At 41.9% G+C, this 26,897-nt stretch overlaps 1 protein-coding gene and 1 non-coding gene across 2 annotated transcripts in view; one reads left to right on the plus strand and one right to left on the minus strand.

The window, feature by feature from the left end:
• The window catches only part of UTP20 (UTP20 small subunit processome component), a 166,382-nt gene extending 154,335 nt beyond the window's left edge, over nucleotides 1-12,047 (plus strand). Inside the window, exons 53-62 of the mRNA XM_077265598.1 lie at nucleotides 1,578-1,647; nucleotides 2,011-2,193; nucleotides 2,910-3,041; nucleotides 3,119-3,251; nucleotides 7,293-7,477; nucleotides 9,280-9,351; nucleotides 9,639-9,884; nucleotides 10,283-10,409; nucleotides 11,338-11,483; nucleotides 11,634-12,047. Coding sequence (XP_077121713.1) covers nucleotides 1,578-1,647; nucleotides 2,011-2,193; nucleotides 2,910-3,041; nucleotides 3,119-3,251; nucleotides 7,293-7,477; nucleotides 9,280-9,351; nucleotides 9,639-9,884; nucleotides 10,283-10,409; nucleotides 11,338-11,483; nucleotides 11,634-11,789 — 1,450 coding nt within the window. The 3' untranslated portion in view covers nucleotides 11,790-12,047. The remainder of the gene's footprint in view (nucleotides 1-1,577; nucleotides 1,648-2,010; nucleotides 2,194-2,909; nucleotides 3,042-3,118; nucleotides 3,252-7,292; nucleotides 7,478-9,279; nucleotides 9,352-9,638; nucleotides 9,885-10,282; nucleotides 10,410-11,337; nucleotides 11,484-11,633) is intronic.
• Nucleotides 12,048-22,202: 10,155 nt separating this feature from the next.
• On the minus strand, nucleotides 22,203-22,306 carry LOC143777255 (U6 spliceosomal RNA). Its single transcript, XR_013216052.1, has one exon. It is a non-coding gene; the product is annotated as a U6 spliceosomal RNA (small nuclear RNA).
• Between the last annotated feature and the right edge of the window lie 4,591 nt (nucleotides 22,307-26,897).

The following is a 26,897-nucleotide window of genomic DNA, read 5'->3' on the forward strand; positions in this document are numbered from 1 at the left end:
CTTACTTAGTCTTAGTCTTCTTCTCATACCCACGCTTGACCCACATAGAATAATAAAGCTTATACTCGCCTTCCATGCCAGCGCCATTCCCGCGGTGTTGGCACTTCATCTCCAAAGGGCTCCTGTGCTGCTGTTGTGACACGTGGCGCCAGTGCCCAGTCCGAGCAGTCATCACTGTCTTGACCTCCTGTCGAATTCAGCAGGAAGAGGGAAGTCCAAGATCAGCTGCAGCCGAATTCCTCTTCATGTTCGATTTGTCCGAAAGGGGAGTTATTGATGATGACTCTGATTAACACCAGCATCACGTGACACAACAACTACACACGAGCCCTGGACCGTGCGTGTCAACACCACGGGAACCACGCCAGCACAGGAAATGAGTATAGGCTTTATTATCTTATCGGCGACAAAATATTTTGATCAAGAAGGGGTTGATCTAGTAGTGGAAACCCCTTTAAAGGGAATCTGTCACCTTCTGAGAGCAGCATGATAATAGGGGCCTCGACTCCGATTCCATCAATGTATCATTTACTGGGCTATTTGCTGTAATTTTTTATAAAATCATTGTTTTATTTGCTGCAGATCTACCAGTTCTCTGAATGCTGAGCTCTATATAACCTCGCCCACACCAATGATTGACCGCTGTGTACACTGTGCGTAGGCAGAAATCTGTCAATCAGTGGTGGGGGCGGGGTTATACAAAGCTCATGAATTTAGAAGACAACATAGCAGATTTACTAGTCATCTAGTGATAGTCTCCTGCTTATAAAACAGTGATTTTATAGAAAGCAGCCCAGTAACAGACTCCTCTCTGAAATTAGGATCTTTGTCTCTACATTATGTACATTTATACTGCGCTCAGATTAGGTGCCAACATCCTCCTTGTCACAGATTCCCTTGAAGTGGGTGATCATTAAAGATAGATTGCTAATTGACTATATGTGTGGTTTAGGCGCGACTGACTCTTTTTATAAAATGTCTTTTTTTACCAAGGGATGTAGTAGGAAATGGTACCCATAAACTGTTGCTGCTCTCAGAAAAATGAATATCGCTCTCACTTTGTTCCATAAAACCTTTTTATTGTGCTTAGTTTTTCTCATTTTTACATGAATGGTGAAATTACAGGAAAATGATCATGTGCTAAAGCCATTTCCTATGTGATATCTTAGGTTTATTATGCTGCTTATATTTGTGGTCTATTATACAAGTGTGAAAGTGGCACAATGAAATTGCTAATGGGCACAAATCACGTTTCTTTATGTGGAATATGATCCAATAGTGCAGTCTGTGTGTTATGTGTACACTGCGTCTTCTCTCATTTCGTAGTTTATGGTGGTGATGAGTGTATGCTTGCTTTGACACTGCAAACCTATAAAACAGAGGTGTGTATATTGGAATTGGTGATGACACCCCTAATAAAATGAAATCCATTTCCTCACTATCATCTATGTATAGATTTTAGCATGCCATTAGTGCTATAAAACACCTTACACTTACCTTCCTTTATAAGTTAGTTATATTTACAGTCCTCTTTTTATCCCTTTACCAACGGGTTTTGTTTTTGTCTTTCTGCCTAGTTATGAGTATGAAACTGGCCGGGAGTCTGCCTTGGAAATGGTTGCGTATCTGTTCCAGACTTTTCCAGTGGTAAGTAAATTAGACTTCATATACTTTTATTTTTTTTGCAGAAAGACATCCTTTCTGCTCTCCTGACAGTGACACACACACTTTAGACACATGGAACCCCAATTGCCATTTTATTCATTAATTTAAGTATTCAGTAGAAATTAGAGGGAACTGCAATATACAAAGTTTTTAAAAATTTGTTTCTGAATTATTTAATGGATAAAAACAGGTGTTTCCTATAACAGACCTGTATTGCATTTGGATGTCGAAGTGTTCACTGGCTGAATAAAATCCTCTCCCAAATTTATTTAGAATATATGAATGTGTCAATGACTTTTCAAGTGTTTATAGAAAATAAATCTCCTTGCTCTTTTCGTTCACCAGGCGATACTTGATGTATACTGTGGACTTATGTTTGTGCCCCTTGCATTGATGATGGTGAATGATGATTCCTCAAAGTGTAAGAAAATGGCCGCCTTGGCAGTCAAAGCCCTTCTTGGAAAAGTCAGCAGTCAGCAGAAGGACTTGATGTACTCACTTGCTACACAATGGCTAAATAATAATAAGGTACGATAATTGCAAAGATTTACAACATCCTATGTTAGTTAAAAAAAACATAAAAAAACAAACATTTTCCACAATTATTCAGACTAGTTGAAATTCCTGATTTTGCAGAACTCCTCCAATTAATTAATTTAAAAAAAGTAAGTTTCTTGTCCCTTATTTCTGGGTTGTTGGCTTCGAATCTTAATCAGAACTCCATTTTAGGCTGGGGGGGAATTATTTAACACTTCACGCCTGTTGGTAAAAACTTGCAAATTATGGCATATTTTTTAATAAAAAATGGACAAGGTGCTTTTTGCTTAGAGTGTGGGGCCTCCCTTGACCCAACTAGTTTGTAGCGTTTATCCATATGATCTCATAGCATTGAGAATCTTATTTTCATCGTATTTTAATCTGTCACTAGCCATTTATTTTTCTAAAGGCAACATGTTAGGACTTAAGAGCAATTTTAAAAAGTAGGCCATATGCACAAGCTGAAGGACGTTTTCCCCATTCAATACAGCTCCTCTGCCTACCAGTTGCTTTGTGCATGGGGGTTTGGTATATGTCATGTTCTTGTTGTCCATGTAGACAAGGCTGTTGGAGCACCAACAGTCCTGTCATATCATTATTGTAATTGTTTATAACCCACCTTTCTATCCAGTCTTTCTGCATTGCATAGTTCTATGTGATCGGGGAAAAAGTACAATGTCTGATTCCTTTCTTCTTCTCTCCCTCAGTCCTCCCACAAGAGGTTAGGAGCTCTGACCTGTGGATTGTTTGTTGAAGTTGAAGGAGTTGAATTTGAGCAGAGACTTAAACCTGTTCTCTCAAAGCTTGAAAGCGAGATGAACCCTATTCACTTTGAGGATGTAAGTATCTTAAAGTCTCCCCATTTTTAATTAAAAATACTATGGTCGTTACTTCCCACTTCATTCCTTTATTGCAGATAGAGGAGGAGACTGAAGAAAAGGCTGCGGACAGATTGCTGTTCAGTTTACTGACCCTTCTTACAAAGCTGATCAAGGAGTGCAATGTTATGCAGCTACCAAAGCACAAGGAGATCACGCACAAAATATGTGGTAAGGGCGCATCTGTTCTACACTTACAGGTGGCGATCAAGTGCAACACCCTATGAAAAACAATTACCCAATTTACTTTACTGTTAACAGGGATAAAGAGCTTGCCAGTTTGAAATTAATATATATATATATGGTTGTGTGTGTATATGTGTATGTACACATACTATACATATATAGTACATATACTATATACACTAGATGGTAGCCCGATTCTAACGCATCGGGTATTCTAGAATATGTATGTCGTTTATTTATGAAGATTTTAGAATAATACATTGAATACACAGGATTCGGCCAGCCGGGCGCGACCAATTAGCGGAGCGTGGTTCAAATCCCGCTCCAATTCGCGGCCGGACTGCGCCTGTCACTGATTGTTCGCGGCCGGCCATGTAGTATATTGCACGGCCATGTAGTATATTGCACAGCCACGTAGTATATAGCACAGCCACGTAGTATATAGCACAGCCACGTAGTATATAGCACAGCCCACGGAGTGTATAACAGCCACGTAGTTTATAACAGCCCACATACGCAGTATATAACAAAGCCCACGTAGTGTATAACACAGCCCACGTAGTGTATAACACAGCCCACGTAGGGTATTGCACAGCCCACGTAGTGTACTGCACAGCCCACGTAGTATTGCACAGCCACGTAGTATATTGCACAGCCACGTAGTATATTGCACAGCCACGTAGTATATTGCACAGCCACGTAGTATATTGCACAGCCACGTAGTATATTGCACAGCCACGTAGTATATTGCACAGCCACGTAGTATATAGCACAGCCACGGAGTATATAGCACAGCCCACGGAGTGTATAACAGCCACGTAGTTTATAACAGCCCACGTACGCAGTATATAACACAGCCCTCATAGTGTATAACACAGCCCACGCAGTGTATAACACAGCCCACGTAGTGTATTGCACAGCCCACGTAGTATATAACAGCCCACGTAGTGTATTGCACAGCCCACGTAGTGTATTGCACAGCCCACGTAGTGTATTGCACAGCCCACGTAGTGTATTGCACAGCCCACGTAGTGTATTGCACAGCCCACGTAGTGTATTGCACAGCCCACGTAGTGTATTGCACAGCCCACGTAGTGTATTGCACAGCCCACGTAGTGTATTGCACAGCCCACGTAGAGTATTGCACAGCCCACGTAGCGTATTGCACAGGCCACGTAGCGTATTGCACGGCCCAGTAGCGTATTGCACGGCCCCGTAGCGTATTGCACGGCCCCGTAGCGTATTGCACGGCCCCGTAGCGTATTGCACAGGCCCCGTAGCGTATTGCACAGGCCACGTAGCGTATTGCACAGGCCACGTAGCGTATTGCACAGGCCACGTAGCGTATTGCACAGGCCACGTAGCGTATTGCACAGGCCACGTAGCGTATTGCACAGGCCACGTAGCGTATTGCACAGGCCACGTAGCGTATTGCACAGGCCACGTAGCGTATTGCACAGGCCACGTAGCGTATTGCACAGGCCACGTAGCGTATTGCACAGGCCACGTAGCGTATTGCACAGGCCACGTAGCGTATTGCACAGGCCACGTAGCGTATTGCACAGGCCACGTAGCGTATTGCACAGGCCACGTAGCGTATTGCACAGGCCACGTAGCGTATTGCACAGGCCACGTAGTGTATTGCACAGGCCACGTAGTATCAGATAACAGACAGCAGGAGGACAAAAAGAGCAAACAGCCACGTGGTATATAGCAATGTGGGCATCATATCCCTGTTAAAAAAAAATTAAAATAAAAAAAGTTCTATACTCACCCTCCGTCGTCCCCCCGGATCCAGGCGAGGCAGTTACCGATGCTCCTTGCGACGCTCCGGTCCCAAGAGTGCATTGCGGTCTCGCGAGACTGCTACGTCATCATCTCGTGAGATTGCAATGCATGGAGCGGTCACCGGAGCGTTGCGAGGAGTGGGAAAGGCCTGTTCCTGATCCAGGGGGCCGATGGACGGTGAGTATATAACTATTTTTTATTTTTTTTTATTATTTTTGACATTAGATCTTTTTACTATTGATGCTGCATAGTGTTATGCACCTTGCACTTTGTTGAGATTATTGGTTTTAGAAGTATCCAGTAAAAGTTACATTTTAATCCTTCACGTGTATAAATATCACATTATTGTAGGATATTGTTAAAATCTCAGTCCACGATGGAGCTCAGCCTATGGCTGAGATTTACAGGCGGTCTGAGATGACAGCGACGGGGATCTTCAGCTGACCTTCCCCCTCCAGTCACTCATCTGTTCTGCTCAGTCGAGGCCGGAACTTGACTCCGGCTGCAACTGTTAGAGACAGATGCCAACTATCTATAATATAGATGTGTCCTTCTGTCCGAAGCCCCCGGCGCCTGTCGCAGTTAGCATATTTTGCTCTATGGCGTCATTATCTCCAGGACGTTGGTTGGAGCAGCCGCTTCGACAGAGAGAGAGATGTACCAATATAAATGCACGCCACTTTGGGCATGGAACGGGTTCTATCAATAGTATAGCTAGGTATCTGCTGTATCTGGAGGGAGCTCAGCTCCACACCTGAGAATCATTTCCCAGGACATGGATATGTCGTTTTGCAGGAAGGAGCTAAACTTAAGTGGATCCAAGTTTAAGTGGAACGCTACAAATGTCACCAGGTGCCTTCCCTTTGTCATTTTCGGCTCTCCAGAGACTTGGTGCTCACTGAACCATGTCATGTCCAATACCTGGCACTAGCTGACAGCTCACTGTGCCCTGATGCATTACAGAGCTGGCTGTGACCCAATAGTGCGGTGTGATTACAGCCGCTGCTCTCAGTGCTGTAGCCACGTTGGCACATCTGCATGATTGAAAGCCGGCGGCTTCCCGGAGATAAAAAGTAATTTATTTTTTTTTCTGGGTACCGCATCTTCACTACTGCAGCTGTGTACTGTCTAGGATTGACCCCATATCTGCAGGTTATAATAGTGTTCTCCATCCTGACAGGTTCTCTTTAACCGGTTAAAAGACTGAACTTATGAACAGCAAGTTGTTTTGAGGTAGAAATATATATGTTCAATTTTTTGAGCATTTTTAGGGCGATTTTCTGATTGGACTCACCTGAAAAAAAAAAGTATATATGCAAATGACCTCAAAGGTAGGTAAAGAATGCTTCAGTGAAATAAGATACCAATGGTTCCCTCAATTAGTAAGGTCACGGTGTGTGTTTCCTAGGGTATAATTAGGTTAAAATTTCACATTTCTTTTATATTTGTTAAACAGAATGAGGAAAAAATAGTGGTGTTATTCCTTACATTCCATGTAGCTAAATATCATATATGACAGGAGAAGAACTAATCTATAAATGGGTTTTATCCACTAGTATAAATTGGCTATGCGTGAAAAGGATTCCCCACAATTTAATTGATAGTGTAAAATCAGCATTTCTTTTATATGGCCTCACTTGACCAATTCACTAATTTAGTTGCATGGCAAGTAATGAATAGTACTTACTAGGTGACCAAGCAATCACGGCTATCAATTTAGCAGTCTACAAATGAGAGTGAACAATAGAAATATTTTTTATCATTGGTATTTGCAGTGAGAAATACAGACTCTAACAACTGTCCCTTTTATGTATAAACACTTTCGTATTCTTGTCCTAATTTAATTATTTTGCTTGTTTTTAATTATTATTAAATAACATTACATTTTCATCTAATTAAATATCAGGTTAGCAAGAACACAGGTTAGCCAACTACACAGGGTTCGGTTGTTGTCTGCTACTGTAGAGATGCATAGGTCCGCACAGGAAATGTTAATTTCACATTGAAACAGTGGCTGCAATCTCTGCATAGCTTTAGATGAATACATGAATGAACATTTAGTAATAGAAAATATTGTTTTCCAATGCCTTTTGTAATAAGATTTGAGTTGTTTGTCTGATTTACTGAGAAGAAGTTAGTGCTGGCTCTTCCCTCATGTTCTATGCAACTAATGTCTTGCACTAACCATGATAATTGAATGGGCAACTCAGTTGAATGTGCTATTCCTTAATATTTCAGCTCATGTTCAGTCCCACTTATGGTACCCCCATAGTTGGGTCTGGCTAACTTCTTCGCAGATTTTTGGACAGTTGTTTTCTCTTCAAAAACCAGAAGAACTGGTCAGTAAATGGATGTCCAGGAAGGTAAAGAAGAAGAAAGCTGAACCCTCTGACTTTTTATTAGCCGATCAGCTACAAGCAAAGGTAACTAAGCCTTTTTTTGTGTTTTGGCCACATGTTTAATTTTTAACTCTTAAATAAGCCCCAATAATAACAAAATGTATTAGCACAATGCAATCACCATAATGAACACACCATTACCATACATAAACACGTGAAATATTTAATTAGTAGGTTTTTTTGTTTTTTTTTTAAATATATTCTTTATTTGAGGAGATCATGTTTTTATTTATTCATGTTTAATTAAAAAAATCACATTGGAAATTTGAGAAAAACAAAGGCCGTATCAGAAGATTTGTAATATATCTCATCCTTTTTTATTATTGCAACAAGTATTATAGTAAGTAAAACTGTGATCCAATATAACATAGCAAGAACACAATCCTCAGATTCCCTAAAAAGAAATTGCAACTGTTTTTGGTCAAACAGGGTATAAGCCATCCACTAACTACAAGGTGACCTTAAATGGATAGACCATAGCTGTAGTGACTCATCTATGTGCCCAAAAGCCTCAAAGAGACTGGGAAAGTGAGGATCCAGCTTGGATTTAATTAAAACCTGTCTGGGAAGATGAGTGGGTGCACAGCCCCCCCATCCCGATGCATATTGCATAAAATATACTGACCTTGTCAGCACTCCTATAGTATTACTGCAAATGTGCTCATATCCATTGGCCAGTATACAGATATTTATAAAACTATGCAGCAACACTCTGCAGTTAACGAATACATAAATTACCCTATTTGTACACACATTAAAACGAGAAATATGTACACATACTCTTGGATTACTGGCTTTTTCCATGTATTTCTTAAAGAAGCACTCCCATTTTTATTTTTATCAACTTGATTTTGTCACACGCTTCACTTTTTAACGTTGAAATTGCAAGACCAAGAAGGAAAAGTTGCAGAGTTATGGAAATCATAGGATTGATAGACATGTTAATAAAATGCAAATAATGGGAAAAAAAAGTTGAAATAGTCAAACCATCTTGATTTATTGAGAATGTAGTATGAGTGCCACATGATGAAATTCACACAACCATACACCTTATCATGCTGTCTTAGAGATTATTAATGGTAGTCTGTAGAATGTTTTCCACAATGAATTCACTTGGACATGCAAATCATCAAGATCTGCAGCTGGCAGCTCCCTTTGCAATTGCTGACCAATGACATCTTTGATGTGCTCAGTGGGAGAATAATCTGGAGTCACTGCTTACAATAGCACGTGCAACATGCTTGCTTAAAAACGACTCCTGGAACACGTTAGAGACATGACCGTACAATTGTTTCCACAACCAAATTAATGGAACCGTAAGCTGTTAGTGTACCTTTAATAAAGTCTAGAGTAATCGGTCACCCATACATTATGCCATCCCACACCATAGTCCCAGGAGTATGATGGGTACAACGTTCCCTTGTGAAGGCCTCTTCCATGACCTCATCTCACCGCTCTCAAAAGTGATCATGATGCAGAACAAGACCGCAATGTAGGTCTATTCTTTTCAGCAATGAGTCGCACTTTTTTCTTGGAGTCAACGATAACCAGAGATTCGTCTGGAAACCATGTGAGAAACATGGAGATGCCTTCATGAGGGAACGTCACATCAGTCCTATTCCCAGGATTATAGTGTGGGATAACATCCCTTCTAATCTAATGTGTGTGTTTTGTGTATACTTCTACTGAATTAAAAAAAGGATCATTGCCATCATTTATTATGTTATCGAACCCAGTGGTTGTATAATCAAACTAATCTTGGAAAAGCATGGATGTGCCTTTATAAAATGACTTGAGATGACTGTTACATGAATATCTTTTCACAGATGAAAGATCTTGCTCTTGCCTTCTGCCATCAACTGCAATCAAAATTTCTTGACCAGACACTAGGAGAACAGGTAAGTTAATTAAAAAAAATGGATGATTACATATTGCCATGTTGTTACACTGCTTGGGCACCATGTAAAATGTATAGGGATTATAACCCAAATAACTATCTGGTTAAAAGTCCCTTTTACAGACTAGTAAGGTTTTTATTGCTGTTTTCAACTTTAGTTGCAGTAGACTATTAAAAAATAAAAATAAAAAAATTCACGTGTGTCCTTTAGTATTGTGTGCAGAGAACATGGAGAATTTCTGCAATAAAGGATCAAGAATTTCCAGTCCTAAATTTTTTTCTTTCTAGGTCATAAAGAACTTGTTGTTTGTTGCAAAAGTGATCTATCTCCTCCATCCAGAAGTGGAGAACACCCAAGACCATACTGAAGAGCAAAATGATGATCACTGTGAACAAGAAGATGCTTCTGAGGATGAGGAAGGCACTGCAAAAGAGTCACAGGATGAGAAACCTGCCACCTTAATGTGGCTTATGAAGAAGCTGTCCGTACTAGCCAAGAGAGAAGCAGCGCGCACACCAAAAAATCCATTAAAAGTTAGTTCTAAATGTTTCATTTCATTTATTTCATATAATGGTCTTAGATTTCATAATATATCTTTACAGATCCATACATTTCCTATACAACCATAGTTAAATGAAAGAATTCTTGCTGCCTGCAGCCACCACTACCAAGAGCATACAGAACTATAGAGTTTTGAGGATTTTAGAAAAAAATTGATCTTCAGGATCCGTAAATATTATCAAGACATTAGTCGTAGATTTAAAAAAAAATTAAAAAATATTAGTAAGGGATAATTCTTCTATATGGAAAGAAAGTACATCCCATATCTGAAAGGTTGTAGAATCATTGCATGTTTTATTCTGTGGGGGTGATTTTTTTAAATCCCTAAAATATAGATAACCTTAATAATTTTTCTGTGCTTCTGCCGCAGAGAATATGTGTATTTAAATTCCTGGGAGCAATAGCAGTAGATCTTGGAGAAGAGAAAGTGAAGCCATTCCTGTCAATAATCATTGCTCCACTATTCCGAGAGCTGAACAGCACGTATGCAGACCAAGGTGAGAAGCAGCCATATGTCAGTTCACTGGTTTCTTTTCAGGTCGTGATTCTTTGAGTCCCATAAAGTTTTTTTTATGTTTTCCTATCCAAATGGTATTGTATGTGCGCAATAATTTATGATAAAATACTGGTCATAGCTGTAAGTTTGTTTCAAGGTTGATTGTTTCTGTGAGGTCTTGCATTTGCTATGCTTGTAATAGTTCCTTGGTTCACAGTGACTTTAGGTTTTCTGTAAGTTATTAAAGGATGATAAAGTGCTAGTGCACTACTCTGGTAGTTTTCCCACAAATCTGGCATAGCTGTGTTTTTCTTTCACTCTGACTTGGTAGATATTCTCGACCATAGGGTGACTAACGAATGGAATTTTTAAAGTGAATTTTCCAAAAATATGTATTGTATATAAAAAGTGAAAAATTCCAGAAATGCAGAGGAGAAAGAAAGAGAAAAGTTAGTACACATCTAAAAAGCAGAAATGTGACAAGTATTTCTTCACCTAAACAGTGCTTTCTTCTACTTCTATGTGATAGGGAAAGTCTGGAAAGACCATAGCGCAAAAATGTATATCAATCAAATCCTCTCTTCCTTTCTGCTTTACAACATCCTGACTGCACATGAGATACCATTTTCAGCATGATATGTTGCCTTTCAAAATATGGAATACCACAACCCCTTGAATAAGATCAGACATTGAAATATCCTAATGGAGTGTATGAAATTTTGGTAGATCTGGTGGCCCTCGGGTGTTACATTTAGAACAGACTATTAAATATAAAATACTTGTTTGTATGAGACCCGTTGTCAGATTTTTTTTTTCTTAGCATTCCAACAATTTTATGGACTTAAGAGATAGCAAATAAAAAAAAATATAGATGATGTCTTTAGTTAAAATGTTATTCGATTTTGACCAAATCTTGTCTAATTGTTCAGATCCTACATTGAAAAACCTTTCTCAAGAAATCATTGAGCTTCTGAAGAGCCTGGTTGGATTGGAGTGTTTCTCGTTGTCTTTTGCTGCCGTACAGAAACAAGCCAATCTAAGGAGGGTTAAGAGGAAAAAGCAGAAAGCATTACAGGTAAAGTATATCTGTGTCTGATGGCGAACACGGGCAAGGAGTGGAGGAAGAAAGATAGTTTAGAACAAAGTCTAATCCAATGTGATTTGTGTATTGGAATATAACAGTAGTTTATAGCATAGTACCCATAAGAATGTGTGTCTCTTTTAGGCGGTCGCAAACCCTGATGTTGCAGCTAAGAAAAAACTTAAGAAGCACAAGAATCAAAGTGAAGCTAAAAAGAGGAAGATAGAATGCCTGCGACCTGGATTTAGAGCGAAGAAGGCACGCAGCCATACACTCAAAGACTTGGCAATGGTGGAATAACACCATGATACATAGAATACTTAAATACATAGACATTGTTGGGGACATGTCTGAAAACAAGCAAACAAGAAAAACATTCACATTTGCCTGTGAAAGAAAGAATTGAGACTGGTTTCTAAGGGCAATAAGAATTTTTCTCTATGAGCTAAATTTTATACATGGATCTGAATGTGTTGTGCTTCTATGGGAAAAAAAAATATTAAGTACAGTTTAATGTACATCGTGAAGTTTTCTTATTAAAAACTTCTAATTCTTATCAAAATTGTGTTTTGTTTTAAGTGTATGCATTTGAAAATGTGTATGTAATTTGACAGCTGTATCACCAGACACTTTTGTCAAGCTTGTAACAGTTATTTAGCTTTTAGTTTTTACTTTGTTTTTATTGATATTTTATTCAAGGTTCTTCGGCTCTTCCATGGCCACTCTGTTGCCTTTGGTGTCTTTGTCCTCTTGCTTATTTAAATTTCATGCCTGTGCATCCTGTCCGCAGGCAGTGCTTGCTCAGATTGATCTTGCGTGTAGGCTTCAGTAAAATGGTGCTGGTAGCTGCACATGTGCAGTGGTCTTCAGTAAAATGGTGGTGCATGCATAGATTGGGATCTCTGCTCGTCATTGAGATCTTAATCTGCGCATGCATTGGCCATTTCACAGATGTGTGAATATGGCATGCTTCAAAGGTCCACTACCTGACAGATAATTGAAGTAAAATTCATGAGTTTTGCTATAAATGACTAGCTGTATGCATTGACTGGTCTTAGATTTCTAAATAAGAATTTACATAAATCAGGAAAACCTTCAGTAGTTCATGCTTCCAACCACCCCTGAAAGAGTAATACAGGTGCATCTCGCAAAATTAGAATATCATCAAAAAGTAATTTTATTTCATTTCTTCAATACAAACGTGGAACTCATATTATATACATCGTGTGCCGGATTATTAGGCAAGTTGTATTTTGATCACATGATACTTTTTATACATGTTGTCCTACTCCAAGCTGTTCAGGCTTGAGAGCCAACTACCAATTAAGTAACTCAGGTGATGTGCATCTCTGTAATGAGGAGGGGTGTTGTCTAATGACATCAAAACCCTATGTAAGGTGTGCTTAATTATTAGGCATCTTCCTTTCTTTTGGCAAAATGGGTCAGAAGAGAGATTTGATGGGCTATGAAAAGTCCAAAATTGTGAGATGTCTTGCAGAGGGATACAGCAGTCTTGAAATTGCCAAACTTTTGAAGTGTGATCACTGAACAATCAAGCATTTCATGGTAAATAGCCAACAGGGTCGCAAGAAGCGTGTTGGGCAAAAAAGGTGCAAAATAACTGCCCATGAATTGAGGAAAATCAAGCGTGAAGCTGCCAAGATGCCATTTGCCACCAGTTTTGCCATATTTCAGAGCTGCAATGTTGCTGGAGTAACAAAAAGCACAAGGTGTGCAATACTCAGGGACATGGCCAAGGTAAGGAAGGCTGAAAAACGACCACCTTTGAACAAGAAACATAAGATAAATCGTCAAGACTGGGCCAAGAAATATCTTAAGACTGACTTTTCAAAGGTTTTATGGACTGATGAAATGAGTGACTCTTGATGGGCCAGAGGCTGGATCAGTAAAGGGCAGAGAGCTCCACTCCGACGCCAGCAAGGTGGAGGTGGGGTACTGGTATGGGCTGGTATAATATAATAATAATTTTTATTTATATAGCGCCAACATATTCCGCAGCTCTTTACAACTTATAGAGGGGACTTGTACAGACAATAGACATTACAGCATAACAGAAATCACAGTTCAAAATAGATACCAGGAGGAATGAGGGCCCTGCTCGCAAGCTATGAGGAAAAGGGGAGACACGAGAGGTGGATGGTAACAATTGCTTTAGTTATTTGGACCAGCCATAGTGTAAAGCTCGGGTGTTCATGTAAAGCTGCATGAACCAGTTAACTGCCTAAGTATGTAGCAGTACAGACACAGAGTGCTATTAACTGCATAAAGTGTATGAGAACACGATTCTGGTATCATCAAAGATTAACTTGTGGGACCTTTTTGGGTTGAGGATGGAGTGAAGTTCAACTCCCAGACCTACTGCCAGTTTCTGGAAGACCACTTCTTCAAGCAGTGGTACAGGAAGAAGTCGGTATCGTTCAATAATAACATGATTTTCATGCAGGACAATGCTCCATCACATGCCTCCAACTACTCCACAGCGTGGCTGGCCAGTAAAGGTCTCAAAGAAGAAAAAATAATGACACGGCCCCCTTGTTCACCTGATCTGAACCCCATAGAGTACCTTTGGTCCCTCATAAAATGTGAGATCTACAGGGAGAGAAAACAGTACACCTCTCGGAACAGTGTCTGGGAGGCTGTGGTGGCTGCTACACGCAATGTTGATCGTAAACAGATCAAGCAACTGACAGAAACTATGGATGGAAGGCTGTTGAGTAAAGAAAGGTGGCTACATTGGTCACTAGTTTTTTTTTGGGTTTTGTTTTTGCATGTCAGAAATGTTTATTTCTAAATTTTGTGCAGTTATATTGGTTTACCTGGAGAAAATAAACAAGTGAGATGGGAATATATTTGGTTTTTATTAATTTGCGTAATAATTCTGCACAGTAGTAGTTACCTGCACAAACAGATATCCTCCTAAGATAGCCAAATCTAAAAAACCCCACTCCAACTTCCAAAAATATTAAGCTTTGATATTTGAGTCTTTTGGGTTGATTGAGCACATAGTTGTTGATCAATAATAAAAATAATCCTCTAAAATACAACTTTCCTAATAATTCTGCACACAGTGTAGCGTCATTACAGAGTCATCTATTTCAAGTGTTTATTTCTGTTAATGTTGATAATTATGGCTTACAGCCAATGAAAACCCAATAGTCATTATCTCAGTAAATTAGAATACCTTATAACACCAGCTTGAAAAAATTATTGTAAAATTAGAAATGTTGTCCCACTGAAATGTATGTTCAGTAAATGCACTCAGTACTTGGTCGGGGCTCCTTTTGCATCAATTACTCAATCAATGTGGCGTGGCATGGAGGCAATCAGCCTGTGGCACTGCTGAGGTGTTATGGAAGCCCAGGTTGCTTTGATTGCAGCCTTCAACTCATCTGCATTGTTGGGTCTGGTGTTTCTTATCTTCCTCTTGACAAGGTCAGACGAGTTTATTGGCCAATCAAGCACAGTGACACTGTTGTTTTTAAACCAGGTATTGATACTTTTGGTAGTGTGGACAGGTGCCAAGTCCTGCTGGAGAATGAAATTTCCATCTTCAAAAAGTTTGTTGGCAGAGGGAAGCATGAAGTGCTCTTAAATTTCCTGGTAGACTGCTGCGCTGACGTTGGTTTTGATAAAACACAGTGGACCTACACCAGTAGATGACATGGCTCTCCGGACCATCACTGATTGTAAAACTTGTTTTACAAACAAAACTCCCCAATGAATTCATCTAGGGGCGCAGTGATCGTATTGACACCACATGCGCCTCACAGATTTTTATACTATTTGGGTGGTGAAGAAAAAATAATTGCAGTTTTAGCACTAAAATGTTGTTTTAGTCCCAATTTTTTTATTCTTCTAAAGCTAATAGGATAAAAAGGACCTTAGTTTGTTGTAAAAATTTCTGTTATTGTTTGCAGGTGCCATGCCCACTGGGAGAGGCCCCCCCGAGGTGCCAGAACAGCAGAACTCCTCATGAACACATTTTACCACCAAATACAACCCTTGATTAATTATTCTAGGGTTGCAGTGATCATATTGACACCACAGGTGTGTCACAGGATCTTATACCATTGGGCTGTGAAGAAAAAATAATTGCAAAAAATTTGTTTTAGCCACAACTGTTAGTTTCACTAGGAGAAATTGGTAAAAGTGGCACTAAAATTTGTCGCACAATTTCTGATGAATATAGAAATACCCCATGTGTGGCTGTACAGTTCTGCTTAGCCATACGGAGAGACTCGGGAGGAACGGAGCACTATTTGCCTCCTGGACCGCAGATTTTCCTAAAATAGATTGCAGACTCCATATACAGAGCCCCTAAGTGCTAGAAGAGCAGAATCTCCCCTCAATTGACCCCATTTTGGAAATTATACCTCTTCTGGAATGTATCTACAGGTGTAGTGATGATTGGGTGTTTTCCAAAAACAAGCAGTGGATATTGCTGAGTAAATTGCAAACTGGAGACAGAAGAGTTGCGTTTCTCATTGTAGTGACCTGTACATTGTGGTGCTCAGCTCATGGTTCTGGAGACACGCACCTGTAAATTAGGCGGCCTATCATCGCTACAGAAAATGCCAAACATGTGGATGCTAAATGTGGTTTATGCACACTGTGGGACTCCGAATGGAGGTGGGCATTTGCATTAGGGAGCACAGAATTCAATAGATTTCTTTGTGGGTAAGAGAAGCCGTAGCGCTTTTCCAAAGCCTTTGCGCTACCAGTAACCTGGAAGCCCCCTATATTTTCATTGACAGGTGACAGACCTGAGTGGGAACTTGCTATTTTTGTGGATCAAGTTGAAGCTTTCAGTGGGAACATTTTACATAACGTTTGGGATCACATTTATCCGCCGCTCTGTGCTGAGTACTTACTTTGGGGTTTCAATCTAAGTCGCCGAGAGACGTGATTCAGAAGAAACCCCCGAGGGACCCATTCACTATAATGAGGCAGTAGAGTTACTCTGGACTCTGTGTTGTCTCTGTTCAGCAATTTCCTTTTTTCCAGAAATGCACAAAACTGTGGCAGACTGTGTTTTTATGCATGCCTAGAAAGACCTACAACACCGAATCATAGGCCAGATGGCACCACAGTGCCATCATCTGTCTCATTGTAGGGAATCTTCCACCAGGCATTGTCTGAATCATGTATTTCATAGAATTACAAGGAAACCCTGATGCAAGCACTAAGAGCAGAGCGCAGGATAAATGTGAACAGAGCCTTACTGCGATATTTGAGAGGCAGAATGAAAAAAATCAACAGGTGAAGAATTGGTTTTATTTTTTAACACGGTTCCTTGTGCGATATACGGTAAGTGATTAGGAGAGTTTATTCTTACAGTTGGTTCAGCGATATCAGATTTGTATCGGGTTTTTATGTTTGGCTGCTGTCACACACTAAAAGGCCCTTTTTATTGCAAAAACTAGTTTTTGCATCATATTTTGAGAACTATAATTTTTACATATTTTGTTCAGCACAGTCACGTGAAGGCTTGTTTTTTGTGGGACAAGGTGATGTTTTTATTGGTACCATTTTCGGACACACAACATTTTTTGATCCATTTCTATTCTGATTTTTGAAGACCGAATGAACAAAAACCAGCAATTCAGAAATTGTGTTTTTTATGCCATTCTATGTGTGATAAAATTGATAAGGCCGTTTTATTCTTTGGGTCAGTACGATTACAGTAATACAACATTTATATTTTCTTATGTTTTGCCACTTTACACAGTAAAAACTATTTTATAGAAAGTATAATTATTTTTGTATCGCTGTACTCTTAGAGCTATAACTTATTTTTTAAACTGGAGCTGTATGGTGTTTTTTGTTTTGCAGGACAAGATAATGTTTTCAGAGATACCATTTATATTTACATTTTGTCTTTTTGATCACCCTTTTATTCCACTTTTTGTTTCGGTGATATGATGAAAAAGTATGGTTTTTTTTAAGTTTACTGAAGAGGTTAACTAGTGGGACAGTTTTATGGGGCAGGTCATCAGGAACGCAGCAATATCAAATGTTATTTGGTTTTACATAATTTTTTATTTGGTTTTACATAAAAATAGATTTTTTTCGAGATATAGATAGAGATATATATATACAGTGCCTACAAGTAGTATTCAACCCCCTGTCTACCAGCGCGTACTACACCAAGAAAATACAGAGAAACTTAGAGCAGCCACGTGCCCCCTCCACACCAGAGACACAGAGATAAGAAAATCGCAGCATTCCTCAGCACAGAAAGAAGAAAACAATAGCGCACTGTTTGACCCCTCCCATCTAGTATCTTAAAGATAAACACAGAAACGGAATACAGCAGTTCTCAGACTTAATTTCTACAAAATCTTCATCACACAATTCACATACCAGAACACCTTAGGAAAAAACAATAATTGAGAATATTTTCCCTGCATTCCTGACAGATTTCTTTCCCCGTCTTTGGGCTAACAATATCAAATTCTTCACACAAATTCAAAGTCTTCTTCTTCCACGGAAACTGATTCTCCTTTAGAGCTAAATATCCTTACTTAAATCGTGTACAATACTAAAACGGCCGTATAATCTATTCTACCGGGTTTACCTGTCCCTCCACTGGGACAACCCAAAAAACACGGTACTCAGTGAAAGGAGGAGGGTGTCGTCTCAAACTAGCCCTCCGGACACCTCTGGAAATACACATATATATCTATATATTCCTGAGTTACGCATCCTACCCATCTTCGATCACCTCACCGCTCCTGATTCTAACAGTGATCAGGAATTCAGGATATTTTGACTATAAAGAGAATTACATCACTGGTCAATCCGGGGTGTCCGTCCCTTATGAGGTACGGTTCGAGCACTGGGCTCCCAACGGAACTACACCTCTATATGATTCCACCCAAAAATCATCCCACCTTCGGGGACAAACCTCAGATCCTCTTTGCAGCAAAAAACACAGGAAAACCACACCAAACGGTCAGTCTGGACAGTATAACTGCCAACTTACCGTGGTTGTTGTGGGGGATGATCAGTCCCAATTTTCCAGTGCCTGCGTCCGGTCCGAGGGTCCTTTGTCTTGTTGTCCTCCGGGGGGCAGAGGCGTTCCTGCTTGGGGCTCCACGTTTCGGGCGCCAACTGTTGAGGGAGGATCTAAATTGATCCTTCACGGTTAACTCAGTGATTTCCAAATTAATATACAAGGTGTTGCCGGCAACTGAAAATGACCAGACGGAGACGTGTGTCTCTGTTTGGGGGGGGGGGGGGGGGGATCAAGCTGATCTCTCTGGCCCCTGTTTATTCTGTATGACTTTTCATAGTCCTAGAAATTATACTTCAAACAATCAGCATAAGAACACGCTCACAGTTCTTAACCTATAAGAATACAGGAACAGTCTGTGCGTCAAAGTTTTGTAGAACAATACACCCTCAGTCTCATGTTCTGTTTAGATTGCAACAATCAAGGTCTCATAACAGCTGTAAACTTTAGCCTACTAACAAAATTTATATCAAAACAACAAAATGGAGTCGAAAAGCACAAAATGGAGAATCTTTCTTAATTTCTTCCTTCACACTTGAATAGCCAACCGAATCCATCTGGCTATTGTCGACTTAGAAGCGGACGATCCCTTCCGGTGCCCCTCTGGGAGCATGAACAGGGCATCTGTCTGGTGAAAAGGCGCCGTCCTAGACACGTAACTTGTGAGAGCCCTTGCAAGATCCGAAGAGTGAAAAGATTTTTCCACACGGAGCACCAGTGCTGTGCAAAACGAAGGTAGGACAATATCCTCTATCCTCGTTAAGTTGAAACATCGACACCACTTTTAGAAGGAAGGACAGGGATGGTCTGAGGACCATCTTGTCTCTGTGAAAAGACAGAAAAAAACCCTTCTGATTGATGTCACCACGACTAGGAAGGCGACCTTCCATGAGAGGTGGGAGAGACATCCTGTAACGGTTCGAAGGTAGATTCTTATAGGAAACCTAGGACCTAGAAAGTTAAGGCCCCAGGCATCTAAAGGCGCTCTGTAGGGAGGTACCACACGAGACTCCCAGAAAGAAAGTTCTCACCCGCGGTTTGGAAGAGACTTTACACTGAAACAATAGGGACAAGGTAAACCTGCCCTTTGAGGGAGCTCTGCACTAGGCCCAAGTCCAGAGCGGACCGAAGGAATTTAAAAAAGGTGGGAATGGAGAGAAAACAGAGGAGGCTGACCTCGGCCTCTATACCAATCAAAAAAGGCTTTCAGGTCTGATGATAGATGCGTACCGACACCGGCTTCTGAGAATTAATCATGGTGGAAACTACCTCATGGGAGAAACCAGCTATGGTTAGGACCCAGGATTCAATGGCCAAACCGTCAAACTCTAGGCCCCCGAGTTCTGGTGGTCAAACAGGCCCTGGAAAGGCAGGTCCACTCGATCAGGTAGTCGCCAAGGGACGTCTGCGACAAGCTGCACTAATTTTGCGTACCATGCTCAGCGTGGCCAGTTTGGAGCAACTAGGATCACTGGTACTACCTCCGCTTTGATCTTCCTGAGGCCTTCGGAAGCAAAAGCAATGGGAGCAGGTAGGGAAGATGAAAACTGACTCCACGAAGGATGAGTGCGTCCATCCGATGGCTCTCGGGTCCCAGGATCAAGCTACAAATTGTAGCATCTTGGCATTCAACCAGGATGCTATCAGATCCACGTCCGGAGTCCTCTAGTGAAGACAGGCCAGCTGGAAAATCCCTGGATGGAGAGACCACTGTCCCGAGGCAAGGCTTTGACGGCTGAGGAAGTCCGCAGCCCAGTTTTCGATGTTCAGGAGTGAACAGCCGAAATAACCGAGTGGTTCTCTATTGGCCCAGCGAAGGATATGTTCCCCTTGCGCATTGCCGGTTTGCTGCCAATGCCCCTTCTGTAAGCCACGGCTGTGGCATTGTCTGATTGAATTCGGATGGGACAGCCTGTCAAGAGACGATGGACCCACCGCTGGAACATCCGGATCATTCGGATCTTCAGGACATTGATGGGAAGAGAAGACTCCTGAGGAGACCAATTCCCCTGGGCAGTGTGGTGATGAGGGAGAAGAGGCCCCTGTCACATTCGTCCAAAAGCGCATGTTGTCCCTCATGTCAAGACGGATGGAACGAAGAGATGGTTGGCGAAGTGCTCGGGCCCCTTGCTGAAGGGTTAGAAAGATGACCAAGCCCCAAGAGTGTAGACTGGACATGACCTTTGAGAACACCCTGGGGGCAGTAGCAAGGCTGAACTTAAAATGTTCTTTGTGGATGGCAAAGCGTAGGCAACATTGGAAAGGGGAGACTCCATCCTCAAATGTCGTACTCTGACAGAATTGTTCAGACGTTTTATGTCCAGGATGGCCCTGGCTGTACCATCCTCTTTTGGGACCACAAACAAATTGGAATAGAAACCCTTGAACTTCTCGTTTCCCGGAACCGGGGTAATGACCCCGTCTTGCGAAGTGACTCAGAATGGGAAATGCTGGTCATGAATGGGGAAGCAAAGGAATCTCTGGTGGGGAGGAAAGATCGGGATATGTTGGTAAGCATCTCGGATGTCGATGGATGCCAAAAAACTCTCCCTCTTCCATAGAAGCGAAGACTGAATGCAGAGATTCCATGCGAAAATGACAAACCTTGACAAACTTGTTTGGAAGTTTGAGGTCTGTAAACGACGGATAGACAGACCTGACTGAATAGAAGTAGGGGGCCGCCCACCCTGTCGGTGTCGACCAGATGACCCCTGGAGTCAGCTGCAGAAAATCTCTGAGACCTAAATCCCTTAGATCTCTACTGTTTACGGTGAGATTACCATTGTCGACTAGATCTGTAGGAGACTCGAGAACCTCTGTCCCTGTGTGGGGAGTGCCCTGACCCGGGGGAGGTAGTGGCGGTTGACCAGCCCATGTTGGAACACAGGGATCAGAAACGGAACTGTTGATGCCTCTGAAAAGGACGCCTAAGCCTTTGCTGGAGAAGAAATTTACTCTTTCCTCCCATGGCATCAGAAAGAAGCTGATCCATCTTCTCACCAAATAGGTGATAGCTCTGGAAAGGCAGAGATAAAGGACTTTTTTTTTTCTTTTTTTTTGACGCAGAGTCCGCTTTCCACTCTCTGAGCATAATGCTCTGCTGATCGTGACTGTGTTTGCTGCTGGTAGAGCAGAACAGCCAGCCGCATCCATGATGCGTGTACCAGGTAATCTTCAGCCCAAGAAATTTGACTGGCAAGATGTACTGCTTCAGAGGGGATAATTACCGCTCTGAATGGAGTTGGCCAGTGTATCTGCCCAGAAGACTATCGCCTTAGAAACCCATGCTGCAGCAAATGAAGGACAGAGGGCCGTGCCTGAGGCCTAAAAAAAAAACAAAAACAGCGAGCCAGGTGTTCTATCTGACGGTCTGTGAATTTTTAAAGGATGACAACATCCGGTATGGATAAAAGGGTCTTGGATACCAGGCGAGACACTGGCGGGTCTACAACAGGGGATTCAGCCTAGTCCTTCCTCGGCACAGCCAAAAAAGGATATTTTGCTTCTAGAGACTTTTGTGCTGTGAAGCGTTTGTCCAGTTGCAACCTGTAACGATTGAGTATCGCCGTAAACTCAGGGTGGACTGCAAAAATCTTATGGGGGCGTTTAGTCCTATTAAAGGACACAGCTTGATCCGGAACGGAGTCAGATTGACCGCCTCAATCGGTGAATCCACCATTTTTACGGAACGCTTCATGAATTTGCATGTCATCCTTGCGCAGGGGCCTGCTAATCCTCTGCATTGTTCCAATTTTAGCATCTGTGCTGCAGAGGCGAGCACCTGAAGTCTGTCGATCAAAGTCCAAGGAGCCGTCCAATTTGTACTCACGGTCGTTACTGACCCCTGGAGAGGGAGAGCAAGAAGCAGAACTCACGGACGAGAATGCTCTGGGGACGTGCTGCGGATCCTTTTCCTAGACACCTGTAGGGTTCTAGAGTGCTCTCGGCCCCTGCTGACCGACTTCTCCCGTATGGTAGAGGATCCATTTAGTCAGAACTGCGCATACTCCAGTCCCCGGAGGGACGCAATCGCTTTGGCCAGAGAAGCCATGGATTGTGACAGTGACGAAGCCCACTCAGGACTAGGTACACTGAGCTCAGTGGTGGCTGAGGGCTCCTGAGGGCATTTGCGGTCACAGGCATTGCAGAGCGGCAAAGTCTGAGCCTTAGGAAACACTGACTGGCAGGAGGTACAGTACAGACCAAAAGTTTGGACACACCTTCTCATTTAAAGATTTTTCTGTATTCTCATGACTGAAAATTGTACATTCACACTGAAGGCATCAAACTATGAATAAACACATGTGGAATTATATACGTAACAAAAAAGTGTGAAACAACTGAAATTATGTCTTATATTCTAGGTTCTTCAAAGTAGCCACCTTTTGCTTTGATTACTGCTTTGCACACTCTTGGTATTCTCTTGATGAGCTTCAAGAGGTAATCACCGGGAATGGTTTTCACTTCACAGGTGTGCCCTGTCAGGTTTAATAAGTGGGATTTCTTGCCTTATAAATGGGGTTGGGACCATCAGTTGTGTTGTGCAGAAGTCTGGTGGATACACAGCTGATAGTCCTACTGAATAGACTTAGCTGCTTTTTTTCTTGCCATAATACAAATTCTAAGTAAAGAAAAACGAGTGGCTATCATTGCTTTAAGAAATGAAGGTCAGTCAGTCCGAAAAATTGGGAAAACTTTGAAAGTGTCCCCAAGTGCAGTGGCAATAACCATCAAGCGCTACAAAGAAACTGGCTCACATGAGGACTGCCCCAGGAAAGGAAGACCAAGAGTCACCTCTGCTTCTGAGGATTAGTTTATCCGAGTCACCAGCCTCAGAACTCGCAGGTTAACAGCAGCTCAGATTAGAGACCAGGTCAATGCCACACAGAGTTCTAGCAGCAGACACCTCTCTACAACAACTGTTAAGAGGAGACTGTGCAGCAGGCCTTCATGGTAAAATAGCTGCTAGGAAACCACTGCTAAGGACAGGCAACAAGCAGAAGAGACTTGTTTGGGCTAAAGAACACAAGGAATGGACATTAGACCAGTGGAAATCTGTGCTTTGGTCTGATGAGTCCAAATTTTAGATCTTTGGTTCCAACCACCGTGTCTTTGTGCGATGCAGAAAAGGTGAACGGATGGACTCTACATGCCTGGTTCCCACCGTGAAGCATGGAGGAGGAGGTGTGATGGTGTGGGGGTGCTTTGCTGGTGACACTGTTGGGGATTTATTCAGAATTGAAGGCATACTGAACCAGCATGGCTACCACAGTATCTTGCAGCGGCATGCTATTCCATCCGGTTTGCGTTTAGTTGAACCATCATCTATTTTTCAACAGGACAATGACCCCAAACACACCTCCTGGCTGTGTAAGGGCTATTTGACCAAGAAGGAGAGTGATGGGGTGCTACGCCAGATGACCTGGCCTCCAGTCACCAGACCTGAACCCATTCGAGATGGTTTGGGGTGAGCTGGACCGCAGAGTGAAGGCAAAAGGGCCAACAAGTGCTAAGCATCTTTGGGAACTCCTTCAAGATTGTTGGAAGACCATTCCCAGTGACTACCTCTTGAAGCTCATCAAGAGAATGCCAAGAGTGTGCAAAGCAGTCATCAAAGCAAAAGGTGGCTACTTTGAAGAACCAAGAATATAAGACATAACAAAAAAGTGTGAAACAACTGAAATTAAGTATATAATTCCACATGTGTTAATTCATAGTTTTGATGCCTTCAGTGTGAATTTACAATTATCATAGTCCTGAAAATACAGAAAAATCTTGAAATGAGAATGTGTCCAAACTTTTGGTCTGTACTGTACATGAAGTGAAAAAGGCTGCAATAGCCTTGTTAGCCTTTTTAGATGCTTTAGGGAACTTAGGGAATTCCTGCAGTGAAAGGGTTACAGCAGGGAGGTCTAATGCAGCGCTCCCTTACCCAGATCCTGTGTCCCCAGGTCCTTCTGCGTGGCACTGTAGCTGCTGAGCCTCCCCAGAGAATGCTGATGCTGTGTTTGAGATGTTCCCGACGAATTGCCTCAGAGACCACTGCCGGATGCCAGTGTGTGTCCGGAGGGGCCGTGGGAGAAGCGGAGATGGCCACCGAGATTAGAAGAGGCGCTTCTCATCCTGTACGAGAAGTGCCAGAAAGGTTGGCGGAGCCGCAGGGAAGCATCATAGCCAGGGCGAAGTTACAGAATGCGGCCTAGCAGAGAACCGAAGCCAGGGACTAAATTTATCGGCACCAGCCCTTACCAGAAGGGCCAGGGAGCATCGCCACCGCTAGAAACCCCCTCTATCCAGCGCCGCCACAGACCGCCTGCCCAGAGCCTTCCAGCCCCGGCACTTACCTAGAGAAGCTGCCGGGTGGCAGGTAAACCAGCGATTTGCGGCGGGTACAAGTCCTCCTGCTGCCGGTCTTGGACAGTGCAGGGATAAAGGAATCATCCTCGATCCACCATCGCTTTAATGGGGAGGTGGAGAGGGACCGTCCGCCTCCTTGTACCATCTGCTTTAACAGTGGTGGTCCAGTGGGGGCTGCAAGGATGCCACAAGCTGGGCCTCTACATCCAAAGGGTTAATCCCCTAGAATGAGACAGGGCTAATGTCCGGCACAAGGCCAGGCTGCAGAAGGATACATGGAGGCGACACTCCATGTGCTCGTCCATAACATGTGGGGAGATGGGACCCGTCGCCCCTAAAAATCAGCTCAGGCGTGGCATCCCATGTCACAGGAGAGGATACGAAGAGGCGACACTCTCCGTGCTCGCCTGTTGATGGTTCGAGGAGATCGGAGCATTGAAAGGATCCGTCTGTGGTAAAAATAAAAATAAAAAAATATGAAAAATAAACTTTAGGTCTGAAGACCAGACCAGTGTGCCTCCTACGGACACTAAGCAAGAACTGGTTCTGTCTGGAGCCAGTGGGTGGTGTACACTGCAGAGGAGGAGCTAACTCTTGTATTCACTTAGTGTCAGCCTCCTAGTGGCAGCAGCATACACCCCACAGTCCTGTGTCCCCCAATGTGGCGATGGAGAAATATTGATTTCTGAACTCTTCCTGAGTCAAAACATTAGTATTGTTGTTTCTAAATGATTATGAACTTGTTTTCTTTGCATTATTTGAGGTCTGAAAGCACTGTTTCTTTTATAATTTTGACCATTTTTCTTTGACAAAAAAATACGAAATGTATTGCTTGGAAATACGAAGACATGTCAGAAGTTTACAAAATAAAAGAACAATTTGCATTTTACTCAAAAATATAACTATAAAGAGAAAAATCAGACAAACTGAACCTTTTGCAGTGGTCTCCAAATTTTTTCCAGAGCTGTATATCCCATAAATATTGGATCGATATAAAAACCAATATTCCTATCTGGAGCCTGGAGACAGAGTGTCTACAAAAGATACTTTGATGTGAACAAACGTTACCACTGTGTTAACAGATCTCATTTTGGTTTCCCAGAAATACATCAAAAAAAGGAAAGCGTAGAAGCAAATGGCCATAAAATTACAAAATTTTATTAGATTATTTTTAAAAGAATTTTTACATAGTAATATATGCACACTTCCCCGCAGACGAAGCTACACGCGAAACGCGCGTCCGGGTCACCGCCACCCCCCGCAGGTAATTACCCTTCTAATGCTACCCATACAAACTTTTGTATATGCATCGTCCCATGCTTAGGCTGTTAAATTAATTATTTAGGACACTATATACTTATCACTGGGTCTCACATATTTAATAAAAAGGGTCATTCCTTTTTCACTACTTTACATTTTAAAAAAGCCTCTTTATTGTGTATACTTCTGCTTTTTATCATGGGCACAATTTAATTAAGGGTATAAGCATTTTTTGGTGAACAGTTGAATTACTTCATGCATTTATTACTTTTTGGTTATTCATATTTCTTTGTCATGTTTTGATATCAATCATATAGTACAGTTAATAACCTGCGTGGTGGTTTGCGTTTTTTTGCATAAGTGCTATCCCCACTTTTTATTGCTTACTGCATATATTACTATGTAAAAAATTCTTTTAAAAATAATCTAATAAAATGTTATAATTTTATGGCCATTTGCTTCTACTCTCTTTCCTTTTTTTGATGTATTTACTCTTTTTGAAGCTTCGCCACAATTCTAGGCAGTATTTCTTTGCTTTTTTGGATGTATTGGTTTCCCAGAAGACTAGAACTCTAGTGCCATCTATTGGAAGTAGCAATCCTAACAGTCAATGTTGACCCTTTAACGAGCCTTGTCACATGACTTAGGATAAAAACCAAACCAGAATCTCAATTTGCAGACACTGTTTCGGGGTACTGCCCCTCGTCAGTGCACAGTGGAGATCTGGTTTGGCTGAGTGAGAGGCGTCTGACCGG

This window comes from Ranitomeya variabilis, chromosome 5 (assembly GCF_051348905.1).
Source record: "Ranitomeya variabilis isolate aRanVar5 chromosome 5, aRanVar5.hap1, whole genome shotgun sequence".
Classification (NCBI taxonomy): Eukaryota; Metazoa; Chordata; class Amphibia; order Anura; family Dendrobatidae; genus Ranitomeya; species Ranitomeya variabilis.